We start from the raw sequence: 23,557 nt of genomic DNA on the forward strand, positions 1-23,557 counted from the left end.
TGCTTTATTTGAGTATTCTTAACACTTATTAATCCCTGTGCCATTTCATTTGTGTCATTTACTGTGAATCAGTTCAAATTCTTCTGAGAAATAGGGAGTATAAATTAATAAATAAAAGTAACTGAAAATAACAGACAATTTGTATGGATTAAAATAAGAATGGTTCATGGAACATTTGCTCAGAAATAAAGTTTGAAAAAGGTAGACTTCTAACGAATCACACCCTTGCCATTTTCTATTTCATTTTGTCCTAGTTTCTAAGATGCAATGTGATTTTCTAAACACTGCATCCTTACAGAGAACAGATAACCTAAAGTATTAGTCATCCTGAAGCACTAATATAAGAATTATGAGTTACAGGTACACAACTTTTCCCATCAATCATATACATTGGTTATTTAGGAATGCAATCATTTATCCTCTTATAATCTGAAGATGAAAGAGAGCAGATGAGAATAGATGTCCCAATTAAATAAACCATTAATTTCTTTTTGAGAAGGGCTAAAATCTAGAGTTAAATCAGGGATCCTTAAAGTGATAAATTTTTATAAATTCATATATTTAAGTCATGGATGAAAGATGCCTTAGTTATTTTAGGAGCTGCTGAATACAACTGTACTATAATTATCTAAGTTAGGACAGGCCTGCTTCCAAATTTACCTGATGAGAGATGGAAGGTTGCTGGATGGGCCCCTGCATTCTAGGGTTTGGTAAACCCACAGGTGCTGGCCTCCGTTGCACCTGTTGCCTCTGAGCCATTACCTGTTGCTGCATATGCTGGAGTCGTAATTGAGCTAGGCTGATCTGTGTTGGAAACTTGGATAACTGGTTTGAAGATAAACCACCTGGTGGCTGTGAATTCTGTTCCATGACAGGATTCTGCTTAGGCATTTGTGGTTGACTCTCTTTATCTTCGATTACTAAAGAACCTAATTAAAGAGAAAAGGTTAAGTTCTAAAGATTTTCTGGTAGTGAAATACCATATTTTGTAAGGCTATTTTTACTGATCTTCAGGATTGCCAAGGAACTTCTTTTTCTCTCAGGAACCCTTTATACTCTTAAAAATAGAAACCCCAAAGAGCTTCTGTTTATGTAGGTTCTATCAATCAAAATTTGCCATATTCGAAACTAAAAATGAGAATTAAAAACATTTTTCCTCACTAATTCATTTAAAAGTGACAACCCATAATACATTTTTATGAAAAAATACTTATTTTCAAAAAAATGTAGTGAAGAGTGGCGCTATTTTACATTTTCAAACATCTCTTTAAATGTCTGGCTTAATGGCTGAACTCTCATACCTGTTTCTGCATTATCTAATATATTATTTAAATAGATGAAGAAAATCCAGCCATACATGGATATGTACTTGGAAACGGGAGGCCTCTGGCATCACCTGAAGGAGCCTCAGACTCTACTTTGAGGACTGCCGTTGCATATCAAAACAAAACAAGCAAACCTGACATTGGATCTAAATGCCACAGTATTTCTGATTTAGTCATCTCTCAAGTTCTTTACACCTTCACAGAGTATACTGTTAGTTCTCTGATGGAGAATACTCTGCCTTATAACTATACTGTTAGAGTTTAAAGGTACCTCTAACAGGTCTGGTCCAAGCATAAGGCAAAGTTTGATTTCTTCAACAGCAGAGACTCAGTTAAATGTTTCTGATTTAATAAGCATATGCATCCTAAAAAATACAGTTATCATTCATTAAATACTTACTCTGTATTAGATACTGAGACAGTAGGTCTATGTATATTGTTAAAGTCCTCTGTACAGATAAGGGATTTAAGGTTCAGAGAGATTGAACAACTTACCCAAAGTCACAAAGACACTAACTGAATATTCATCCAAATCAACATTTTTCCCTTGCAGTCTTCTATAACATGTTTCTCAGAAGCCATAAATAACCAAGTTTGGGAAACTTGTCTCCTTAGAAGATTCAAAATGTAAATCTCATTGTAAATGGCAATTTACAGAGCTGTATAGGACAGCTCTGAGAAGTCCTACAGTAAAGGATATTGTTTTACAAACTCTTCACAAACAGATATTTTTGTTTTTGCTGTAGACTTATCTAAAACTATATCCATTTATGTGTATACAGTTACACATATTCTTAATTTTATTTATGTTTACATCATGTGGTCTATGTTTTAAATGATATGCTTATAAGTACATACAATTCTACATATGACTATTTGTGTGGATATATAACTGTGATAGGTTCTCTATATAGCTGCATATATGGTGGAGGGTAGGAGATAGTTAACTTATATACACGCTTTGTATTAAGGTGCTTCTTTTTAGTTACATAGGTGAGAGTGTGTATGATTCCAGCTGCTTGCTATGTATCAGTCAATCAATAAATATGTGCTTCTAGACTGAGCTGCAGGAGTCAACTTATGACCTTTCCTTCAAAGGGTCACCTTATTACCATTCCTTCTGTTCTTCCCATGTATGAATGAGGTTTGTGTAAGCCTATTTCTTCCTTTCCTGGTGTGTTCTGAGAGCAATGGCTCTCTTTCCAGCCATTTCTTCCTTTCTTACCCAGAATCTAGCTTAGGGAATGAGAGAGCAACCATCTTTCAAGATTTTGAAACAAACTCAATGAGCCCAAAAACTGTCATCAAAGGGAATACTAGTGGTTGATGAAGAATGTATATGGAATTCTTAAATTTCTGTTTCTATAGTCTCCCTGTGAGAAATTAAGAAAGGAGGCAAAAACTGAAGACTTTTTCTACTAGCACATAATGTAGCAAGTACTGCCTGCAAGGATATTTGATGTTACCAAATGATACCATAATGATAGTCCCCCTTTGTGATAACTCAGTGCGCTCTAGTACTTAAAATTTGGGCACTTATCTGTACATATGGTACACTTCAGTTAGGAGGTTAAAAATTATATAATAATTACATAAAAGGCAAAAGAAAAAATGAGAAGTCTTCCCTAGCTAGATAAAGCAAATGAACCATTAGGTGCCTGATGACTGGCTCTCAAGAGTAAGTAAGCCAATAATTGTATGAGAAGTCCTGTTTTAACAGAAAACATTCTAAATATAAAAAATCCTATATTAATGGCAGTCACAAGTCAAGAGTTTTATCAACCATTCTGATAAGTATGTAATTAACAGTACAAGCAAGATTCTATGGGAAAGAAAAAAAAACCTCCTAAATCCAGAAATCTAGACACCCTGTGAGTCAATATAAAGGATGTTTCATATCATTCACATATTTACATGTGTGTTTATATTCATGCATGTGTCACACATATACACACACTAATGAAATACCAGTGAAAATTCCATGTACTTAAAACAAAATGATAAACACACTTTGGGAGTGGAAGGGAATACATTTTCAATAATCTCATAATCATTAAGAGTACCAGAAACAAATGGCACTTTGAGAAAATGTACATACGGCCTACCTAAATTGATAATATTTTGAGCCCAGAAACTAGGATCACAGTGAAATTGGATGGTATTGTTGGTCACTGGGGAAGCATCACACCTTGCTCGAAGGAGGTGCCGTAACCGGTATGTAATCTAGGAGAAAGCAGAGAGACAACTAAACATCAAAATCTTTATTAGGCAAATAATTTATTAAGTTCCCAATAAATACACAAAAAATGGTCTCTGTATCATATGTATGCTAACACAAAATAAGCAATCATATATATATATAAGTTATAAAGAAGTGGACAGACAACGCAGTTTTCCTTCCAAAACATGTTAGAAGTTTTGAGGTACAACTCAGCTATACTGTTGAATACAAAAAACTAACTTCAACTAGCTTAAAGTTAGTTTTTTGAATTATGTAAACTTCACAGAAGCACCAACCAAGTACCTGTAAAATAAAAAATTTTCACAAATTCTGCTCTTTTATTTATTTTACTTACTCTTTCAAAGAAGGATGCAGAGTTGAGATTAGGCGGCTAATGAATTACAGAAAATACAAATTACTCTCTGCTCAGGAAACGTAAGTACAGCTCATAACTAGGCCTACTAGGGGGATGGCTCTCCTTGCTCCTATGCTGTGAATCTCGGGTCATCACACCACAGCCCCCATCTCCTCCACACTGCAGTCCTCAGTGAATACTCAGTCACTCTCCCTCAGTCTTGAAGAGTTTAGCTCCTGGCTCACGATCACCATCGCCAACATTACTCCTGTCTTAATTCTTGATGATTTTATATCCAACTAGATGATCTTTCTTTCCAGCTTACTCCCTTCTAGTGCCCAGATACCAATAATCCTACAAACCCTAAGGGTCCTATAAACCTTTGCTCTTAAAATTTTCCCTGTCCTTCCATCTCATCTTACCAATACCCTTACCCTAGCCCTCAGTTCCTCCTTATCCAGCTCAAATCCCAGGGTTAATCCTCATAATCATTTCCTTGTATATACCCTCAACACCTCCTTCTCTCACATGTCAAATTACACATACTCCCTTCCCTCTCCTCAACCTTTTCCCCAAACAACAACCAACAAACAACCCTGGTTAAATCTAACTTTTGACTCACTATAATTGGACTGATAAAGGGACTGACCAAACTTCAAACACAGCCTGCTTATTTCAGGTAGGGCCCTAAGGTTGACGGGCCTCTGGTCCTTCACGTCCCTACTCTCCTAAATGACTATTTCAAACCTTCTTTCTCTTTTCAAATCTCCAGCATCTCCTCCCCCATTCTCCATCTCAGCTGATGGTCCTGATTACTGTTCACTGAAAAAACAGGAACAATCAGGGAACTTCCACAAACTTCCACCACCTACCAGTATTAGCGTTCCCTCCTATCACAATGGATTAACTGGCCACGCTTCTAGCTAAAGCCAATCCTTGCACTCGTGCAATAGTGCCCAACACCCTCTTGCCGACACAAAGACACTGCTCAGCAATTTTCTCCCCTCTCCTGTATCCATCAAGCTTTCCATTTTACTGCATCAGTCCCATTAACACATAAACATGTTTAACTTTTCCCAGCTAAAAACAGAACTCTTGGCTCCTTTTCTCCCGCCATCAACTGCTCTCTTTTCTGGCAAAACTCCCATTTTTCTGCTCTCTTTTCTGGCAAAACTCTTCAAAAGACTCATCTATAATGTCCCCCATTCCTCTCCTCCCATTCTTCCCTGAAACCATTCAGGCTTAGTAGCTTTTCACATAGGTGGTCACTTGGCCCTCAGGGAAGCATTTTCTTCTCTTGGCTTTGAACAAACTATGATCTCATGGTTTTCCCCTTATTTCACCAGCTGCTATATTTTAAGGCCGCTGAGAATAGGTCTGCGTCCCAATGTACCATCTCAGTTTCCACTGTTGGTTCTTTCACGTCTCCCACACCAGGAATATCCCAGGGCTCAGTCTTGCAACTGCTCTCTTTTCTTCTGCACCCACATACTTTAAGTGATCTCATCCAGTCTCATCGTTTATCCGACTCTTAAATTTATATCTCAAGCCTGGACCCCTCTTTGAACTTGCACTTCCAACGGCTTGCTCAATATCTCTACCTGATTCTCTAACAGGTATCTCAAATTTAGTATGTCTAGAAGGGAACTCTTGATCCTTCTCCTCAAGTCTACTTGTCCTATGATCTTCCCCATCTCAAGTATTGGCAACACTATTTTTCCTACTGCTTAGTCCTTGGTTCCTTTCTTTTCCTCATGCCTTACGTTCCACCTGTCAGCAAATCCTTTTGGCTCTATCATTAAAAGATATGGATAATCCTACCAATTCTCCCATTATCAGCTCTACTGTTACTATCCTGGAAAAGCCACCTCATTGCAGTAAGGTTATAAATAGTCTCCCTTATTTCTCCCTTGCCTTCAACCACCTACAGTTTTTTTCAGTGGCCAGAGTAATTGTGTTCAACTGTAAATCATATTCTGTCATTCCTCTCCTCAAGTCTCTCCAGTGGTTTCTCATCTCACTTAAGATTAAAAACCAAAGTCCTCATAATCAACTACAAGGCTCATACTATTTGGCTTTCCAGTACTTCTGACCCTCCTCATCCTAGTGTCCGCTCATTCACTGTGTTCCACCCTCTTAGGCCTACTTGCTGTCCATATCACAAATAACTCCCACCTCAGTCTTTGCACTTGCTGTCTGTACTTGTGCTCTGCCTGAATACTCTCCCCGAGTATCTGCATGGCTTGCTTCCTCACTTTCTTCAGGTATTTGCTCAAATATCACCCTCTTTAGATAGAATTCCATATCTAAAATCACAATCCTACCCCAATGCTCCCAGACTCTTCCCTTAATTTACTTTTCTCTAGAGCACTCAATACCATGCAGTGGTCTATACATTTTACTTATTTTGGTATTGTCTATCTCTCTTCATTAAAATGCAACTTAAAAAAATATTTATTTATTTATTTATTTGGTTGTGCCGGGTCTTAGTTGCGGCTCACGGGCTCCTTAGTTGCGGCACATGGGCTCCTTGGTTGTGGCAGGCAGGCTCCTTAGTTGTGGCATGCGAACTCTTAGTTGTGGCAGGCAGGTGGGATCTAGTTCTCTGACCAGGGATCGAACCCAGGCCCCCTACATTGGGAGTGTGGAGTCTTAACCACTGCACTACCAGGGAAGTCCCTAAAAATGCAACTTCTTGAGGGCAGAGATTTTGCTTTGTTTTCTGTTCCCTTAGTACTTAGAATGCCACCTGATACATAACGGGTATTCAATAAATAATTTTTGAATAAATAAGTTTACTTCATTCAATTGCTAAATTATCTCAAACAGCTATAATAAATTGTGTAAAAAAACATGTATTTATTTTGGGACTATGTAGAATACATGGCACAGTGTTTACAAACAGCACTCAACACAATGTTCTTTTGCCTAAGTTTTTCTACCTTTCTTAATATTTTTGCATCTTCTAATAATTCTCATTATAAAACATGCTCATAATATGCTAAGCAAAAGAATTATGGCAAAAACTTTCCTATGAGGAGTCATAAACCCTGGCTACTGTAAAAGATAAATAAGGGTTAATTAAATATACTTGTTGATCCCTTCAGATGTATCTGAACTTAAACTCAGGTTTCACACTGAAAACTTAGCTACTGTTCAAAAAGCAAAGGACAAAATTTTTTAAAAACTATGGAAGATGTCAAAACAGCTTTTGAGATGCAATACTGTATACTGTCTCCTTTCTATTGAAGTTAAAATAAACTTAAAAAAGAAATTTAGTATTTGAGTTTCCAATCCTGTAAAATATAACATAATGTTTTGTCTATACTTATTTATAGCTTCTGACAGGAGATGTTATCTGCTACCTTATTTATTTACCATCAATCTTTCGTTGAGTTCCTGTATATCAAGCACTGGGTAACACAAAATTTTTACCCTTTAAGAAGTAAAAAGTCTAATGAAATTCATAGAAAAATATGCAAATGTAATAATAGTAGATAAAAATCAGTAATAGTATGATGGATATATGCATAAGGGCTTTGTAAACACAGAGAAGGGTAATCCAACCCAGTCTTGGTCATGGAAGGCTGCCAAAAGCAAAGGATCTACACATCTACACTGAACCTGGTAGTCTCTACAAAGATGAGGATTAATTACTCAGGAGAAAGAAAAAGCATTCTAAGAAAGGGTAACAGTACCCAGGCAAAAGACCATGACATATTCTGAACCCTGAGGACTAAAAGCAAGGAATTGTCGATGAGATATTCAGGAAACATAAAGAAAGTCTTTGAAGATTAATTATATGGGAGGACGGGGGAAAGGGAGTAAAAAAGATTGTGGATTTCCCTTTTACTACTTATACCTTAACAGCTTCCTAATCACTAGTATTATAGAAATATCTATTGCTAGTAAAAAGAATAACTGTGTTTTACTCTCCTGGTCTCTTCTGTCAATATTTCTTGCCTTCCTTCTAAATAATATAAGGATAAACTCAATGTTTAACAGATGACAGAAGAATCCTAAGGAAATACTGTGAAAATGTTTTAAAATATATTTAAAACTGGACTTCTGAAAGGATTCTGCTATTCCAATGGGTTTGGTCTTTTACTGATTATAATTCCTATAGCAAAAAAAAAACGAACTAAGAATTGCAAGCTAAGCTTGAAATTTCAGGCCAGCAAGACGTTTCTTTTTAATTTTTAAGCATATAAAAGCCATCATTAAAAAAATAACCTTAGTAAACATGGCTATATTTATGAAGCACAGAAGCTCTAAAGCACAGAGGTGCATAATATAGTGACTTTCAAATTTTCTGAGGTTAAAAATCCTTCTAAATGTTTAAAAGTAATCACAAGTCTTAGCTCTGCATTCACTACAGGTAAATTATTTTACTAGCTATATCTGCTGCTAGTGATGCACTTGGGTTCCACAGGCTTTTAAAAATTAAAAAACACAATTAAGTAAATCAGGAAGCTGGTAATACTGGTTCCTTATGCTTCACTGTGTTTATTTTCTCCTGTGTATAATAGAGAACAATCTTCCTCTCTCCTATTTCAAGAGATCATTGTGCAGATTAAGTAATCCCATCTTCGATTTTTTACTGTTTTCTTTGTATTATAATCACAGACAAAATCATAGAATAAAATCAGAGAAACAAATTATTAAACTGATAAGGAGATTGACTGAATATCTGATTGTGTGAATAACATGCTTTCTTACACACATACAAATAAAAATATTCATAATGGGTCTAGTTGAAAAAAAGACAATTCTCTCATTTTCTCCTTTTATCCCTGTTTTGTTTGACTTACAGGAAAATATAAGTAACAGAGAAGGTATGTACTGTATAGAAGCTGTTTTTCATTAGACCAATGAAGCAGTAAAAAGGAAGAAAAAGAAAAAAAAGACTCAAGATTGACCATATTGATAATTATGAAAGAAAAAAATCTTAAGAGTTGAATACAATTCATGATTAGGAATAGTTACAAATCAGTTTTCTAATAAGTTACTCAATATTTGAACCTAGTTTACAGAAGTTTATCCTGAAGTGCATTTCCTTATTTCAAAATGGTCGTAGAAAATTCCTTCCACAAAGCGGAGTGGGTGAACAGAAAACAGATTTGGATGTCATAACTCGATTTCAAAGTGTAAATCTCTGTGGAATCTTTAATAAAATAAGAGTAAAGCAGGAGTTTTTAAGAATGCTTATATGGTGTGCCTTCCATGGCTGAGTGTCTTCTAGATCCTTGCTGCTAAAGGTGTGGTCTGCGAAGCAGCAGCGTTAGCATCACCTGGGAGCTCGTCAGAACTACAGAATTTGGCCTCACTCCACATCTACTGAACCACGTGATTAGTATGCAGTGACCATATTTTCAGTAGCAAGGTTCTAGACTATTCTGAAAACAGTTGAACAAATGAGAGCCACTTTTCTCTAGCAATGGGGTTGAAATATTCAGCACCATATATCACTGACAGAGTAAACAACGTAGTATAGACAAAAGGAACACAGCCTCTGGGTTCAGGTGTCCAAGCTGAGTGGCCTTAGGCGTGTTACTTAACTCTGTGCTTTGGTTTCGTCACCCATACAGTGGATGGATAGGTATACCTATCTCATAAAAATGATGTAAATGTTTAAATAAAATATTACATGGAAATGCTTAGGATTAGTGCCTGGCACACTATAGGTGATCAGGAAATGTTTACTCTTATCATTATTGTTAGTATTAAGTTCAACTGTCACTAAGACAGAGAAAACTTGGAAAAGAACAAAACAGGACGCCCGATGGTAGATTAAAATTGAAGATACGCCTCAATCATGGCAATATAAGATTTTTTAAAACCAAAATATTTTGATTAATAAAAATTAGAAAAAGGTAAAAAGCATTTAAGTACAGACTAATGAACATTTCTAAATTTTAAGCATTCTAATAACTCCATTGTTTCTCTCTGTATTTTGATAGTATGTTAAATGCCATACTTAGTTTATCTTACCAGTCGCTTGCTATAAAGTAATGCTGTACTGCTGCCACTGGAAACTGCCCATTTAGAAAAATGCATGACATGTTCCAACTGTTTAGAAAGTCCAGCCACTTCCTGCTGCTGTTGCATAAGTTTCATTCGATGATCTTTTGCAAGACTCTGAAAAAAAAAATAGTTTCAAAATTAGTTCTGCATGTAACATATATTTTAATGGTCATCTTCAGATTACCCAATTAGAATAACCACCACCTCTAAGAACCCAGGTGATAGTAACTTATCCCTTGGTACAAAGGCTCATTCTCACTGAAGTAAAAACCGTGCCCCCAGTGCTGCAGCCACCACCGACGCCACCCCTGCCTCTGCTGCCCGCCCCTTCTCTCCAAGGCCCTTGGTCTGGTTGTACGTATTTTGGGAGGCAGGTTTCTGTTCATGCATCTTCCAGTATCCAAAGAGGTACAAAACCGTGGATTAGCTATAATACAGTAAATGCCTATTAAATTCAATACTCACAAATAAAACAGATGTACCATCCAGCAATCAAGTAAAGTTACCAGATCACATGATTTACTCAAGCACATGATTTCACCTTTTAGGCATTCTTATTCTGATTGCAACTAGTTTGTGCCAAGTCACGCCACACGGTAGACAACATTTATGCTTTGTGTGTAATAAAAAAAAAGGAAGCATATAATTTTTGTCTATTGAAAATTACTACGGGAACCAATTGATATAGTGACTAATGGTACCAATGCACTCTCAAAAAAACTACAGAAAAGCAGACTATAGAATTTCTCTAAGGGAAGTATACAAGCAAGAACACAGGTTAGTCAAAAGTGGAAGAAAAACCCACTGAACCTGTGCTATTTTAAAGGTGTCTAACCCCAAATCTCCTTTACCTGGCAAGGAAAGGAGGAGAGAACAGGACTTTCTACTAGCTCTAAAAAAAAGTTTAAAAGTAAAATTGCTACACTCCAATATGGAATTATATTCTCAACAGAGAAAATGAACCTAGATCCTGGCCCTAGTTGGTTTCAAATTTGGAAAATACACATATGCTAAACTGAATTAAGTCACTGCGGTGACTATCAGTGGCTTTGTCGTGTCTAATTTTAAGTCCAGAGATAATTTACTTATTAGGCTATTTCTGATCTCTGTAAAAACTAAGCATTACTTTGGAGATGTTCTAGAAAGAACAGAAATTCTGTTGACTTTTAGGGATGTTGCAAATTGAGAATCAGAAGCCCAAGTTTCTTGGTCTTCTATAGTAACAAACTATTTGGGTCTTGAGTCTTAGTAAATACTGACTACATTTATTCGCCTTAAAGAAGGATTCTGTGAACCAGGAGACTGGGTATGAAGACTGAAAAGCATTTTTAAAAGGTGCTGCAAAAATTATAAGTCAATAAAGTTGATTTAAAATAATACTGATGACGAGGTTCATCCCTAGAGATTTGGGGATGTGGTCATCTTTTGTACTTTATCTTGATTTTTAAAGAACTCCTCAAGTGATTCTGATTTACAGTGAAGTTTGGAAACAGCCACAGCAATGTGTGCAGTATTCATCTCTGAGAAGCAAATCTATGTGACATTTGATTTTAAGCAGAGCTTTGAAATCTTTTAAAATAGTTTAAATGCTTCTATCTAAAAAAAACCCCAACCAAACAAAAAAAACACACCACCCTCCCGCCCCACCGAACCTTGAAAACACAGTTACTGTAAATGGGGTCTGATTCCTCCTGGCCAGAATACTTTTTCACTAAGTATTTGTTTCCAAAAGGAGGGAGAATTATTTTGGTCTTTGTTTCCTGTATGATTGATAAACCATGGGAATGACCATGTTTTCCCAGGAGGTAGATAACTTTCTGACAAAGACCTTATAATTTTGTCAACTATAAAATAAAGATGTTGAACTAAATTTTTTCTATGAGGCTTTTTTTAAAATCTTCGAACATCAGGATTCTTTTATTCTCTTCTTAATTTGCTTCTCTACTGTTAAATTCTTTTTGCACCAATATATTAAAAGAATACCAAAATACCATGCAATTAATATTACGTTAAGATACCATGTAGAAGCTGTAACCTCATGTTATTTGAGTCAAACACTGACTCTGGATCTTGACCTTCATGAATGTAAGAAAGCTGATTTAAGTTAGTAATATTTTTCTGACCTGCAGTGACAAACAACTCTCTTAAGTGCCCTGAGCACCTCTCCCTGAGCGCTGCTTTCACAATTAAGACTGCTGAGTGCAGGAGGCACAACCTTTTACCTAATTTCTCACAAGGTTAAACGTATATATTTGAGAACTAAATATAACTAACTTAATGTAGCTTTCTGAAAAACTTTGCTCAATTGCACTCCTTTGTGTAGTAAAGCTGTCAATTCAATGAATCTCTAAAAAGATTCATCTCTTTAATATTTACTAAGCTCCTCCTTCAAGCAAGGCATTATGTTTTGTGCTCTGAAGTAAACAATAAGGATTAAGACATTCCTACTGTATCAGAAAGCCATAAATTGTCAGCTACAAGGTAGAGCCTGAGAATGGAGAAAAATATTACTGAATCAAATGGAAACAATTATATGAAAAAGGCTGTGATTTCAAATTCACAAATACACGAGAAAATACTACGTTAAATCACTACAACATACTGTCCCATTAACAGTAACTTACCTCAAGCTGATGCAGTAGAGCTTTTCCTTTTTTATTTATTTCTACCATCAATGTAAATATGGCAACTTTAATATCCTGTTCCACCTGCTTCTGATTTTGATTTACTTCAATTATCCTGAAAATTAAACAAAAGGGGGAAGTCTAAAATCTAAGGCAGAAGATTTGTTTTACAATATGTAATATTGATTTTCTAATCCCTAAATTAGACCAAAAAGTTTTCAGCTCTTAAAAGCTCAGCTTTTTCTAAGGGTCCTTCAGTTTAAATAGACTTTCTTGAAGATGAGACAGCAGAAATATTAATTCTTCCAAAAGACATAGTCAATTCAATCTTAATATCAAAATGTATGAAACTGCAAGACAATGAACACATCTTAAGAAAACATTATTTGGAAAGATTATGACACCTGGAAAAATTCTCAGCCTAAAAGGACGGACAAAAAAATGATTTATAAACAAGATAAGGAAAACCAGGACTGAATGAGTTCTACTGTATTCACTGCAACTAAGAAGTAGAAAAGCTTAAATGTGTCACTATTATCTTAGTCATCTGAACTGTTACCCATTCATTATATCTGAATAAAAGCAGAAAGACAATAATAGTAGTTTGCTACTTTTAATAACACATTTGTCTTGAAATAAGCAGCCAAATAACTATATGTTTTTATCAACCAGCATATACATTTTTTCCTTTGATTAGAGAAAATGGGAATGCTGTTTTCATGGAGATCAAGATGGATAGGAAAAAAAATACAGAGCATTACACCAGAATATCTTATAAAAGCAGAAAAAGAATAATGAGGCATCCACCATCAAACATTCTGAGATAAATAAAAGGCTTCATTTCTTCTGTCTGCTTATCTTCCAACACTTAAGATGAAAAGGGCAGGGATTTTATTCTCTGTTGGAAATTATTATTATTTTTTTAAAATTAAAGTATAGTTGATTTACAACGTTGTATTAGTTTCAGGTGTACAGAAAAGTGATTCAGTTATACATACATATATATATTCTTTTTCAGATTATTTTCCCTTATACGTTATTACAAAATATTGCATATAATTTCCCTGTGCTATACAGTAGGTCCTTGTTGGTTACCTATTTTATATATAGTAGTGTGTATATGTTAATCCCAAACTCTTAATTTATCACCCCCCACCACCAACGCTGGAAATTCTTCAAGATAATTATTTAACATCAATATTGGCTAGAGGATCAAGGAAACCAGATAGGTCTAGGAAGCAAACAACCTCAAAAAAAAAAAAAAAAAAAAAAAAAACCCAAAAAACCAAAAAAACCCCCAAAAACCCAACTAATTTAAATCCTCATGATGGTAGAACAGGATGAAAAAGGGACAAGTAATGCCATGTTTGCACATGCATAAAGATGAATTAATAGCAAAGTCAGTCCAGTAAATTTAATCCTTCTATAATCCGGTAGCTATAAAGATACAAAGAATTAGCATCTAATCCAAAGAGTCTTTAATTTTTACCACAATTCAAAAACTAAAATCCTTTCACACCATAATGTATTATTTTGTAAAAAGAGCATAAACTACTAAAAAAAAAAAAAAAAAAAGGTAAAAAAATATTTGGAAAATTCACACTATCTGATTTTAAGACTTACTATAAAAAGCTCTAGTCATGAAGAAAGTGGGGTATTAGCAAGAAAGAAAAGCACAATGGAAAGAGAGTCCAAAATAATCTCACACATATATGGTCAACAGATTTTCAACAAAGGTACTAAGGCAGTTTAATAGCAACAGGATAATCTTTTCAACAAACAGAACAAGTGTTGGAACAAATGAATATCCATATGTTTAAAAAAAAAAAAAAAAAGAGTAAACTCTGGCCCATAGGTCATACCATATACACAATGAAAGAGTAAGAAAAAAGTCAAAATGGTGAATTTCATCAACAGTGGATCGTTTACATAAAATTAGTTATTTTACAATTACTACTGTTTGCCACTAGATGGTAGAGATTATCTACCCTTATCATTCCATAAATATTCATTATATATTTTCAATTACTCAGATACAAAATTTTAAACCCACCAATTACATCAATTTGGCAAAAATACAGTACTGTTATTAGAATATGACAAAGGAAATAGTATTTGGTCAACTACAGTTCTCATGTGAAAGAGAAAGGTAAAATGAAATGAGCTGATAACAAAAGAATAATAGAAACTAAAAGATACACAACAGAACTTTTATTATCATGATGTAATAATAACACCAAGGAGTCAAGAAAAGGTTAAATTATGTTTAAAATCTCCTTTAAGGAAATCAGGTAAGCCAAGGAATTCCTTGGAAAAAAGTACCAAATGCCCCACCCTAGCCATGTTGAAAAATGGTAAGAGTAACAGATTGTGACGACTGATCTTAAGGAAGATGAACTACAAAAGGCTGACATACTTCTCCCTATGAACAACATTCAAAGCCCCTGCAAGGCCTCTCTTATTCAGGCTCTTTCAAAAATGCATTTCTTTATCTATTTAAGTAGTGACATGTTACTTTCATGTGCAAAACAACAAAAGAACGGGGACATGGGATTTCACAGGTGTTGTAAAATGTCAGCATGTGCCTCAAATGGGATGCAAAGGGGGGTACTAGGCAAACTCCCTCCTCCCCACAGAGGTCAATGGTTTGCTCTCCAATCACTGAATTTTAGGACATGAGCCTTTGGACAGTTGATGATTTACTCCCTTAGAGGACAAACAGTGTAACAAGCAATATGTAGAAGCTGTTTAAGTATTGTATCTGACAAGGAGTAAAAGGTATGTGAAACAGTTTAACAAGCACTGTCTCCTGGTGTTCTATGATCTCTGCCTCATTGCAGTTAAAAGCTGACAGCTCAGGGGAGGCATCTCTAAGTCCAGCAATCCTTAAAATAGCAATTATGTATCTAATTAAGTGTAAAATATTTTACAGTACTATAAAAATAGTTGATTTTGTTTTTAAATCCTGGCATTTCTTGGATAATTGGAAAACACAAAATAATTAAAAATGATTCTTACCTGATAAATGAGCTGTTATTAAATGTAGCTTATTACCATAACAGTTTTGAAATTTCATGGCTGAAAAGAATACTTTCCAAACTTCCCAGAAATCCAAAGTTTCTGGAAAAGACTTATTAACTATGTGTTATTAGACCCATCTGACAGCTTACTTGGATGTACTTCACCATGAGTTAAGTAAAATGTCTGTTCTTAAAGTTAATATACTTAACACATTATATATAGATGATTTAAGTAATACCATAAATATAAATTTACCTGTTTTGGATCTGATTTCCTGTGAATTTTATGTATTTTGTTTTTTCCATCAGTTTGGTGATCAGTGTATCTATGATCACTTTCTGATTCTGAAAAGCTTCTTCTATAAATTGATATCTGAAAAAATAATAAGCAATTTATTTCACACAAATGTCTGCCTAAAATGAGGAAAAGCCCCAAAGCAAACAAATAACAGGAAACTATGAGTATAAAGGATAAAAATAATAATCTTTTTAAAATACCAAATATATCCATAGAAGGCAGGTTCCCCCCCCCCCCCCGCCCAACCCAAATTCTCTCTTAAAAAGGAGGGAGTCTGGGCTTCCCTGGTGGCGCAGTGGTTGAGAATCTGCCTGCCAATGCAGGGGACAAGGGTTCGAGCCCTGGTCTGGGAAGATCCCACATGCCGCGGAGTGACTAAGCCCGTGAGCCACAATTGCTGAGCCTGCGCGTCTGGAGCCTGTGCTCCGCAACGGGAGAGGCCACAATAGTGAGAGGCCTGCGCACCGCAATGAAGAGTGGCCCCCACTTGCCGCAACTAGAGAAAGCCCTCACACAGAAACAAAGACCCAACACAGCCATAAATAAATAAATAAATAAATAAATAAATAAATAAAATTAAAAAAAAAAAGGAGGGAGTCTTTACAGATATTAATCATGGACACTTTATTTTTTTAATTTCTATTTTTAAAATAAATTTATTTATTTTTGGCTACGTTGGGTCTTCATTGCTGTGTGCGGGCTTTCTCTAGTTGTGGCGAGCGGGGGCTCCTCTTCATTGCGGTGCGTGGGTTTCTCATTGTGGTGGCTTCTCTTGTTGCATCTAGGCGTGTGGGCTTCAGTAGTTGTGGCGTGCAGACTCAACAGTTGTGGCACACAGGCTTAGTTGCTCCGCAGCATGTGGGATCTTCCCGTACCAGGGCTCGAACCCATGTCCCCTGCACTGGTAGGCAGATTCTTAACCACTGCGCCACCAGGGAAGTCCATGGACACTCTTTAAATAATTTTTAAAATCTGAGAAAAACACACATTCAATCATTCACAGTTTTACAAGCTTAACAGGCTCCCTTGGTGGACCTGGCAAAAAGTAATCATAGGTAAATATCTATGTAGATTTATTAACTATTCTGCAATTTCATAATTATGAAAGTTTGATGCTTTGTAAACAAATATTTTGAAGATCACTTTTTTTAAAATTAATTAATTAATTTATTTATTTATGGCTGCGTTGGGTCTTCATTGCTGCACGCAGGCTCTCCCTAGTTGCAGCGAGCGGGGGCTACTCTGTTGCGGTGTGCGGGCTTCCCATTGCAGTGGCCCCTCCCATTGCAGAGCACGGGCTTCAGTAGTTGTGGCACGTGGGCTCAGCAGCTGTGGCTCACGGGCCCCAGAGCACAGGCTCAGTAGTTGTGGCGTACGGGCTTAGTTGCTCCGCAGCATGTGGGATCCCCCCGGACCAGGGCTCGAACCCGCGTCCCCTGCATTGGCAGGAGGACTCTTAACCATTGCGTCACCAAGGGAAGTCCCTAAAGATCACTTTTAAATAACAGGTAGTTGTGCTACAGGTCACAAATAACAAATATTGCATGCTTTTAATAAATGGGTGGAAGTGAGGGGATGGGGGCAAAACTCCTGATGTTATGCCTGGCATGTGACAAAGCTTCAAGCAACAATATCATAAAATACCTAAATTAAAAAAAATTGACTTGAAAGTTAAGATAACAACCTCTGACAAACTATGTAAGATGACTCCAAAGGAGCTCTAGAGAAACAGATGATGTGTAAGATACATAAAAAGAGTTTTATTAAAAGTTTTTCATAAAATGCACAAAATACATTATTTTACATAATGTGATTTAAAAGTGTAAGTGTAATTAAATCAGTAAGTATTATAAGTAGGGTTGCCAGAGTTAGAAAAGAGGGGGAACACACAGTTAATAATATTTCTATTGGATTTCTTTTGTACATAATCATATCATTTGTAAATAATGACATTTAAAATTCTTTCTTAGGTGCAAGTTTTTTTATCTTAGTAAACATTTTTTGTTATACACTCTTTGGGACCCTAATACAATGTAATTATTAAATGAAATGATCAAACTGGTCTTTATTTAGGTTTATCCTAAACTCAATGCAAAAAATTTACATTATGATGTTTTCTAGCTCTTTTCATAGATAATCTTTATCAGGTTTGAGAAATTTTCTTTTATTCCTAGTTTGCTAAGATTGTATATCATGGATATACATTTTTTCTTGACTGTTTCTTCTGCCTCTATGGAGATGGTCATATAATTTTTCCTTTATTCTTTTAACAGGATGAATTACATGAATGATTTTCAAAGGTTAAATGAACTTTGTATTACTATAATAAGGCTAACTTAGTTACGATTATATTATCCAAAAATCACAATGCTCCTGGACTTGGTTTCCTAATGTATGTCTTAGAAATTTTAAGTTCATTTCATGGGTAAGACTGGTTTGTAATTTTCTATTTTGATTTCTCATAAAACAAGTTGGAGAGAATTCATTCTTTACCGTTCTATGGACAAGACTGTATAGGAAAGGCATTATTTTAACCTTACCTATTTTGTAGATTCATCAGTGAAATCATTTGGGTCTGTAGTTTTCTTTGTGGGATTTACACTAAATTAAAGGACTGTTCTGATTCTCTATTTTATATTGTGCTAGTTTTGGTAAGTGTATTTTCTAAGAATTATCCCATTTCATGTAAAAATTTTCAATCTATTGACAAAAATCCTTTTTATATTTTTAAGTGCTTGTAGAAAATGTGGTGATGCCCCCCCTTTTCACTCCTGGCATTGGTTTTTTGAGTCTGTTTTCTTTTTAATCATTCATAAAGAGATTTGTTAATCTTTTGAAAGATCCAATTTTTGGCTTTGATTCTGCATTGTATTTATTGTATCCTTTTTGCTACTTACTTTGGGTTTAATTTGCTGCTTTTTCTAACTTGAGATAAATGTTTAGGACATTTACTTTTTATCCTTAATATCTAATATACGCATTAGCGATATATATTTTCCTCTAATCATGGCTTTAGCAGGATACGTTAAGGATAGTATTTTCACTATCATTCAGATAAAAATATTTTCTAATATTCATTGGAATTTCTTCTTTGATGCTTTATTTAAATTTATTTTTAACTGCTTATTTTTGAAATAATTTCAAAGTTAGATTTGCAATAGCACAGAGATCTCACATATACCTTTACAAAGATTTTCAAATATTGCCTCAGCAAAGTCCTTTAACTCCTTAATAATTAGTATGCATTTCCTAAAAACAAGGACATTCTATTATGTAACCACAGTATAATTATTAAATACAGGAAAACTGACATTGAGATAATACTTTCATCTAATCTACAGACCATTCTCCAATTATGTGATTTGTCTCAATAATGTCCTCTATATCATTTCCCCTCTCTAGTCCAGGATACAGTCCAGGATCATACATCATTGCGTTTTGATATGAATTACATTTCTTCATTTTCAGATATATGGAGATTTTTCTCATTTATTATTGTTTTCTAGATTGACTGCATTGAGTTTACACAAGAATTTATATGATTTCGATCTTATGAAATGTAAAACTGCCCTGGCATATGGTTAATTGATTTTTTCCTTTTTTATGTTTGGAAATAATGTGTATTATTGGGTGCAGTGTCCTTAATGTCCATGAGGTCATTTGCTAATTGTGTTTTTTGACTCTTACTGAAATATCCTTACTGAGTTTTAGTCTGCTTGTTTTGTCAATTACTGAGAGAAATATGTTAAATTTCCCACTATGTGGATTTGTCTCTATGTTCTAAGTTCTGCCTTTTTTCTTTATATGTTGTAAGGCTATGAGGAATATAAATTTAGAACTATTATATCTTTTAGATAAAAAGAGCCTTTTATTGTTATAAAGTTCCTCTCTTTATCTCAAATAATGTACTTTGATATACCAGCTTACCTTTGATTAGTGTTTGTATGGCATAGCTTTTCTCATCATTCTTTTTATATACTTAGGTTTTAGATGTTTCTTTTACAAAAAGCAAGTAGCAGATTCTCTATTTGCTTTCTTATCTAGCCTGGAATCTTTTAATTTGGAACATTTTATCCATTCACGTTTATTATAATTACAAATATATTTAGAGGTGTACCAACTTATCAAGTCTTATTAAATCCCATTTGTTCTTTGTTCCTATTCTCTTTTTTGGCCTGTGTTTAGACTAATTAATTGTTCATTTTTCTACTTCCTCCCTCTGTTATCTTGATAATCATATTGACTTTTACTATTCGTTTAGTGACTACTCTATGCATTAAAAAATGCAGATCTTAACTTATCATCTAAGAATTTGTAGTTTACTACCTTCTTCCTAAGAGATGCATGAACCTTAGAACATGAACTCCATATCCTCCTAACATGTCTGTGTGATATTTAACACACACATGACACACCAAGACATTACTGTTTAAGTCAACATTTATTTAGATTTACTCATACTTATCATTTTAGCCGTTCTTTCCATCATGCATCACCTACCGTTTTTCTTCTGCCTAATGTGTGCTTTCGTGAGTGTTAACTGGGGATAACTTCTCCCAGTTTATTTTGTTTGAAAATGTCTTTCTTATGAACCTTCATTTCTGAAGAATATGTTCACTGGGTATAGAATTTTAGTTTTATAGTATTTTCTTTTTGCACTTCAAAAATATTGCTTTATTTTTTAATTATCCTGCTGGGGAGTTATGGGGCTTCTTGAATATGGGCTAGATGTCTTTCTTCAGTATTACAAAGTTCTAAGCCATTATATTCTGCCCTCAAATGTTGCTTCCTTCCCATTCTTCTCTCTCTTTCTTGGACCTCAATTACACCCTGTGTTACATCTTCTCGATCCCTCTTCCATTTTCCATCTTTCTGTTTATCATGCTTCATTTTGATGTTTTCTTAATTTTCTCCCAGTTCATTAATTCTCATTTCCTGGCATGTCAGATCTGCTCTTAAACCCTCTATTGAGTTAATTTCAGTTACTGTAATGTAAGTTCTAGACATTGTTCACATTGTCTTATCTCCTAGCATATTTGGTTATTTCTAGTTGTGTGCCGAACCATTTTGTAAAACTCATTATTAAATAAATCTGAGGTCTAGGATGATGTTTTTTTCCTTCAGGGAGGATTTACATTTTATTCTACCAGGTACCTTGGGGCACAAGCAATAAGATTTCAATTTAATCCAACTTTGGGTACTGAGAAGATCTGATTCTGCACTTTAGTTCCAGTGAGGAACTGTAATATTTACTAGCTCGTTCATCTTTACCATAATAGTGTAGACTTTCAGAATCCCAACTCAAGGCAAGAAGAAGCCTTTAACCCCTGTGACCCTGAACTCCAATCCCTGTCTTTCAGCCCTGTGAGCATATTAAAAGCACCCCTCAACCTCTAGGCAAATGCTTCCAAGGGGAAAAAAGCCTGTACCATTCTCTGTCCCCACTCCAACCCAATCCTGGGCCAATAATTCTTTATTACCAAGCTCTAAAAATATCTTATCAATGATTTCTGTATTTTGTCCATGTTTTCTAGTTACCCTCACTGGCATGGCTGGTCCAAATTACCTAGTCTGCCATTATTGGGAGACCTTTTTCAACCAATTATATCTGTATCAATTCATCAGAATCTTACTGTTTAATTCAGTTGTTGCTAATTCAAATGCCTATGGAGGACAGGTTTAAAAGTAAGTTTTGGTAGGAACTATGATGAATTAGAAGAGCATACCCATCCTAAAGAGGACTAAAGTAAATTCCAGTCAAATACTGACATGAAAGTATTGAATATATGGAACCTAGGGCTAAAACAGATTCAATTTTCTTAAAAAACAAAACAAAAAAACCCAGAAAACAGAAAACAAAACCAAAGCCAGAGATCTAAATGTTTTTTTAAATGTAAAATCTTATTTACAACGCTGGCAACTAATTTCATATAGTTTTAAAAATTGCGTCAGCCAGTGGTTCTCAGCTAGGGTGATTTTGCTGCCTAGGGCATTTGGCAACGTCTAGAGACATGTTTTGGTTGTCACAACTGGGAGAATGCTACTGGAATCTAGTAAATGGAGGTCAAAGGTGCAGTTAAACACCATACAATGTACCAGATAGCCCCCACAACAAAGGCAGCAGCACCAAAGTTGAAAAATCTTGAACTAGGCCAACATACTGATGGCCAAACAAAACATTATTTGCAGATGGCCATTTGGCTGGGGTGCCAGCAGTCGTCTAGTCCTCATAAAGCTGTATTATAAATCTATGTATGTAGGAAAGATGCAGGTACCTGTGCTCTTTATGCTCTAATAATTGGCAGTCCCGACATGTCAGTTTGTCACATGTTTCACAGTAAAGTTTCAGCTGCTCCTTCTTATGAAAAGGACAAAACACTGGTCGCTGACTGGTCACACCAACTGCCTCTGTAGAGACAATGGGAGGCAAAAAGAAGAAAATTAACATAATTGAATAGTAAATAATTATTAGAGTGTTCATTTAAATTCAAGTCGATTGAGATATAAAGGAGCTACAGTTTCACTGACACCACCATTACCAGCAGGTTTTACAGATAATAAAATATTAAGTATTTTTTGCATTTCTGGAGGAAAAGATAAATGAGCTTTCCACTTTCCAGTGTAAAAATTAAAATTAATTCAGGAGAAAAAGAAAGTGTGTAGCTAAAAAGATGTTTTATGAAATTAAAAAATCTTAATAGCCCAGATAAGTGAATGGAACCAACTGGAATGTTTTGTATTCCAAATGTGGGAGCCTTTTTTTTTTAATGCAATGCAGAAAAATCTAATAAAAATGTATAAAAGAGGTGGTGGAAAAATTATTTCCCCACTTTTGCAAAATTCCTAACAGAGGATACCCTTTAACACAGAAATAATCATAAAGTTTACACTATTACACTGCAGTCATCCACATAACATCTTAATAGTTATCTAGAGTGGAGATAAAACTGGGCAATGCTTATGTTACAATGTTAAATAGAAAAATTAGAATACAAATAAATACAATGACTGATTAAACAATACCAAGGTAAGCTAAGAGGAATTAAAAATAAAATTAATGAACTAAAAAATATATTGAGGGTAATTAGATAAATTTAGGGATAAAAACAAAAAGGTAAACTACTATTTAGTCATATCAAAAAGAAGAGAAAAATACATAAAATTCTGAACAAAAAAAGGAAAACAACCAGATAGAGAAAATTAGTAATGTATTAAAAGAATACTAAAAGCACAACACATCAAGACCAAATGGAATTAATTCCAGCAAAGCAAAGATGGTTCAATATTACTATTGTCATAGCTCCCTGCACCCTTCTCCTTGAGGTTCATATCATCTGGGCATCACAGTAGATGATGGGTGACCATACATCCTTAGTTGGCTTGGGACATCCTAGTTTGTACCTGCTCTTCAGGAATAATTATTTATAGAGCTTCTGATTTAGATAATTATGACATCATGTCATCCCTTTATAGACTTCCTTTATTTATGAAGAATTTCAATCCTGACTCATAGTCATCCTCCTAGCCCTTCGTCTCATCATCATCCTGGATGATTCAGAAGTCCACAGAGAGTACCATATAAAGACAAGCCTCTCAGACTTTTTCATCTCTAGAGACCTGTACTTCATTTTAGCTAGTTATTCCATTTCATACACACCATGGTCCCACCCTAGATTTATTGTCCATTACT

The 23,557-nt window shown here is 35.1% G+C and overlaps 1 protein-coding gene across 2 annotated transcripts in view; it reads right to left on the bottom strand.

Annotated features, from left to right (window-relative positions):
• Nucleotides 1-23,557, bottom strand: part of TRIM24 (tripartite motif containing 24) — a 98,824-nt gene that overhangs the window by 23,905 nt on the left and 51,362 nt on the right. The window contains exons 4-9 of one of the 2 annotated variants that reach the window (XM_057550135.1): nucleotides 22,143-22,275; nucleotides 15,826-15,942; nucleotides 12,550-12,664; nucleotides 9,893-10,039; nucleotides 3,431-3,548; nucleotides 763-929 (exon numbers count right to left, since the gene is read on the bottom strand). In XM_057550135.1, the coding sequence (XP_057406118.1) occupies nucleotides 763-929; nucleotides 3,431-3,548; nucleotides 9,893-10,039; nucleotides 12,550-12,664; nucleotides 15,826-15,942; nucleotides 22,143-22,275 (797 nt within the window). Of the gene's footprint in view, nucleotides 1-660; nucleotides 930-3,430; nucleotides 3,549-9,892; nucleotides 10,040-12,549; nucleotides 12,665-15,825; nucleotides 15,943-22,142; nucleotides 22,276-23,557 lie in introns of both variants that reach the window. The other variant, XM_057550134.1, reaches the window with a different exon arrangement.

Source organism: Balaenoptera acutorostrata, chromosome 7, assembly GCF_949987535.1.
Source record: "Balaenoptera acutorostrata chromosome 7, mBalAcu1.1, whole genome shotgun sequence".
NCBI lineage: Eukaryota > Metazoa > Chordata > Mammalia > Artiodactyla > Balaenopteridae > Balaenoptera > Balaenoptera acutorostrata.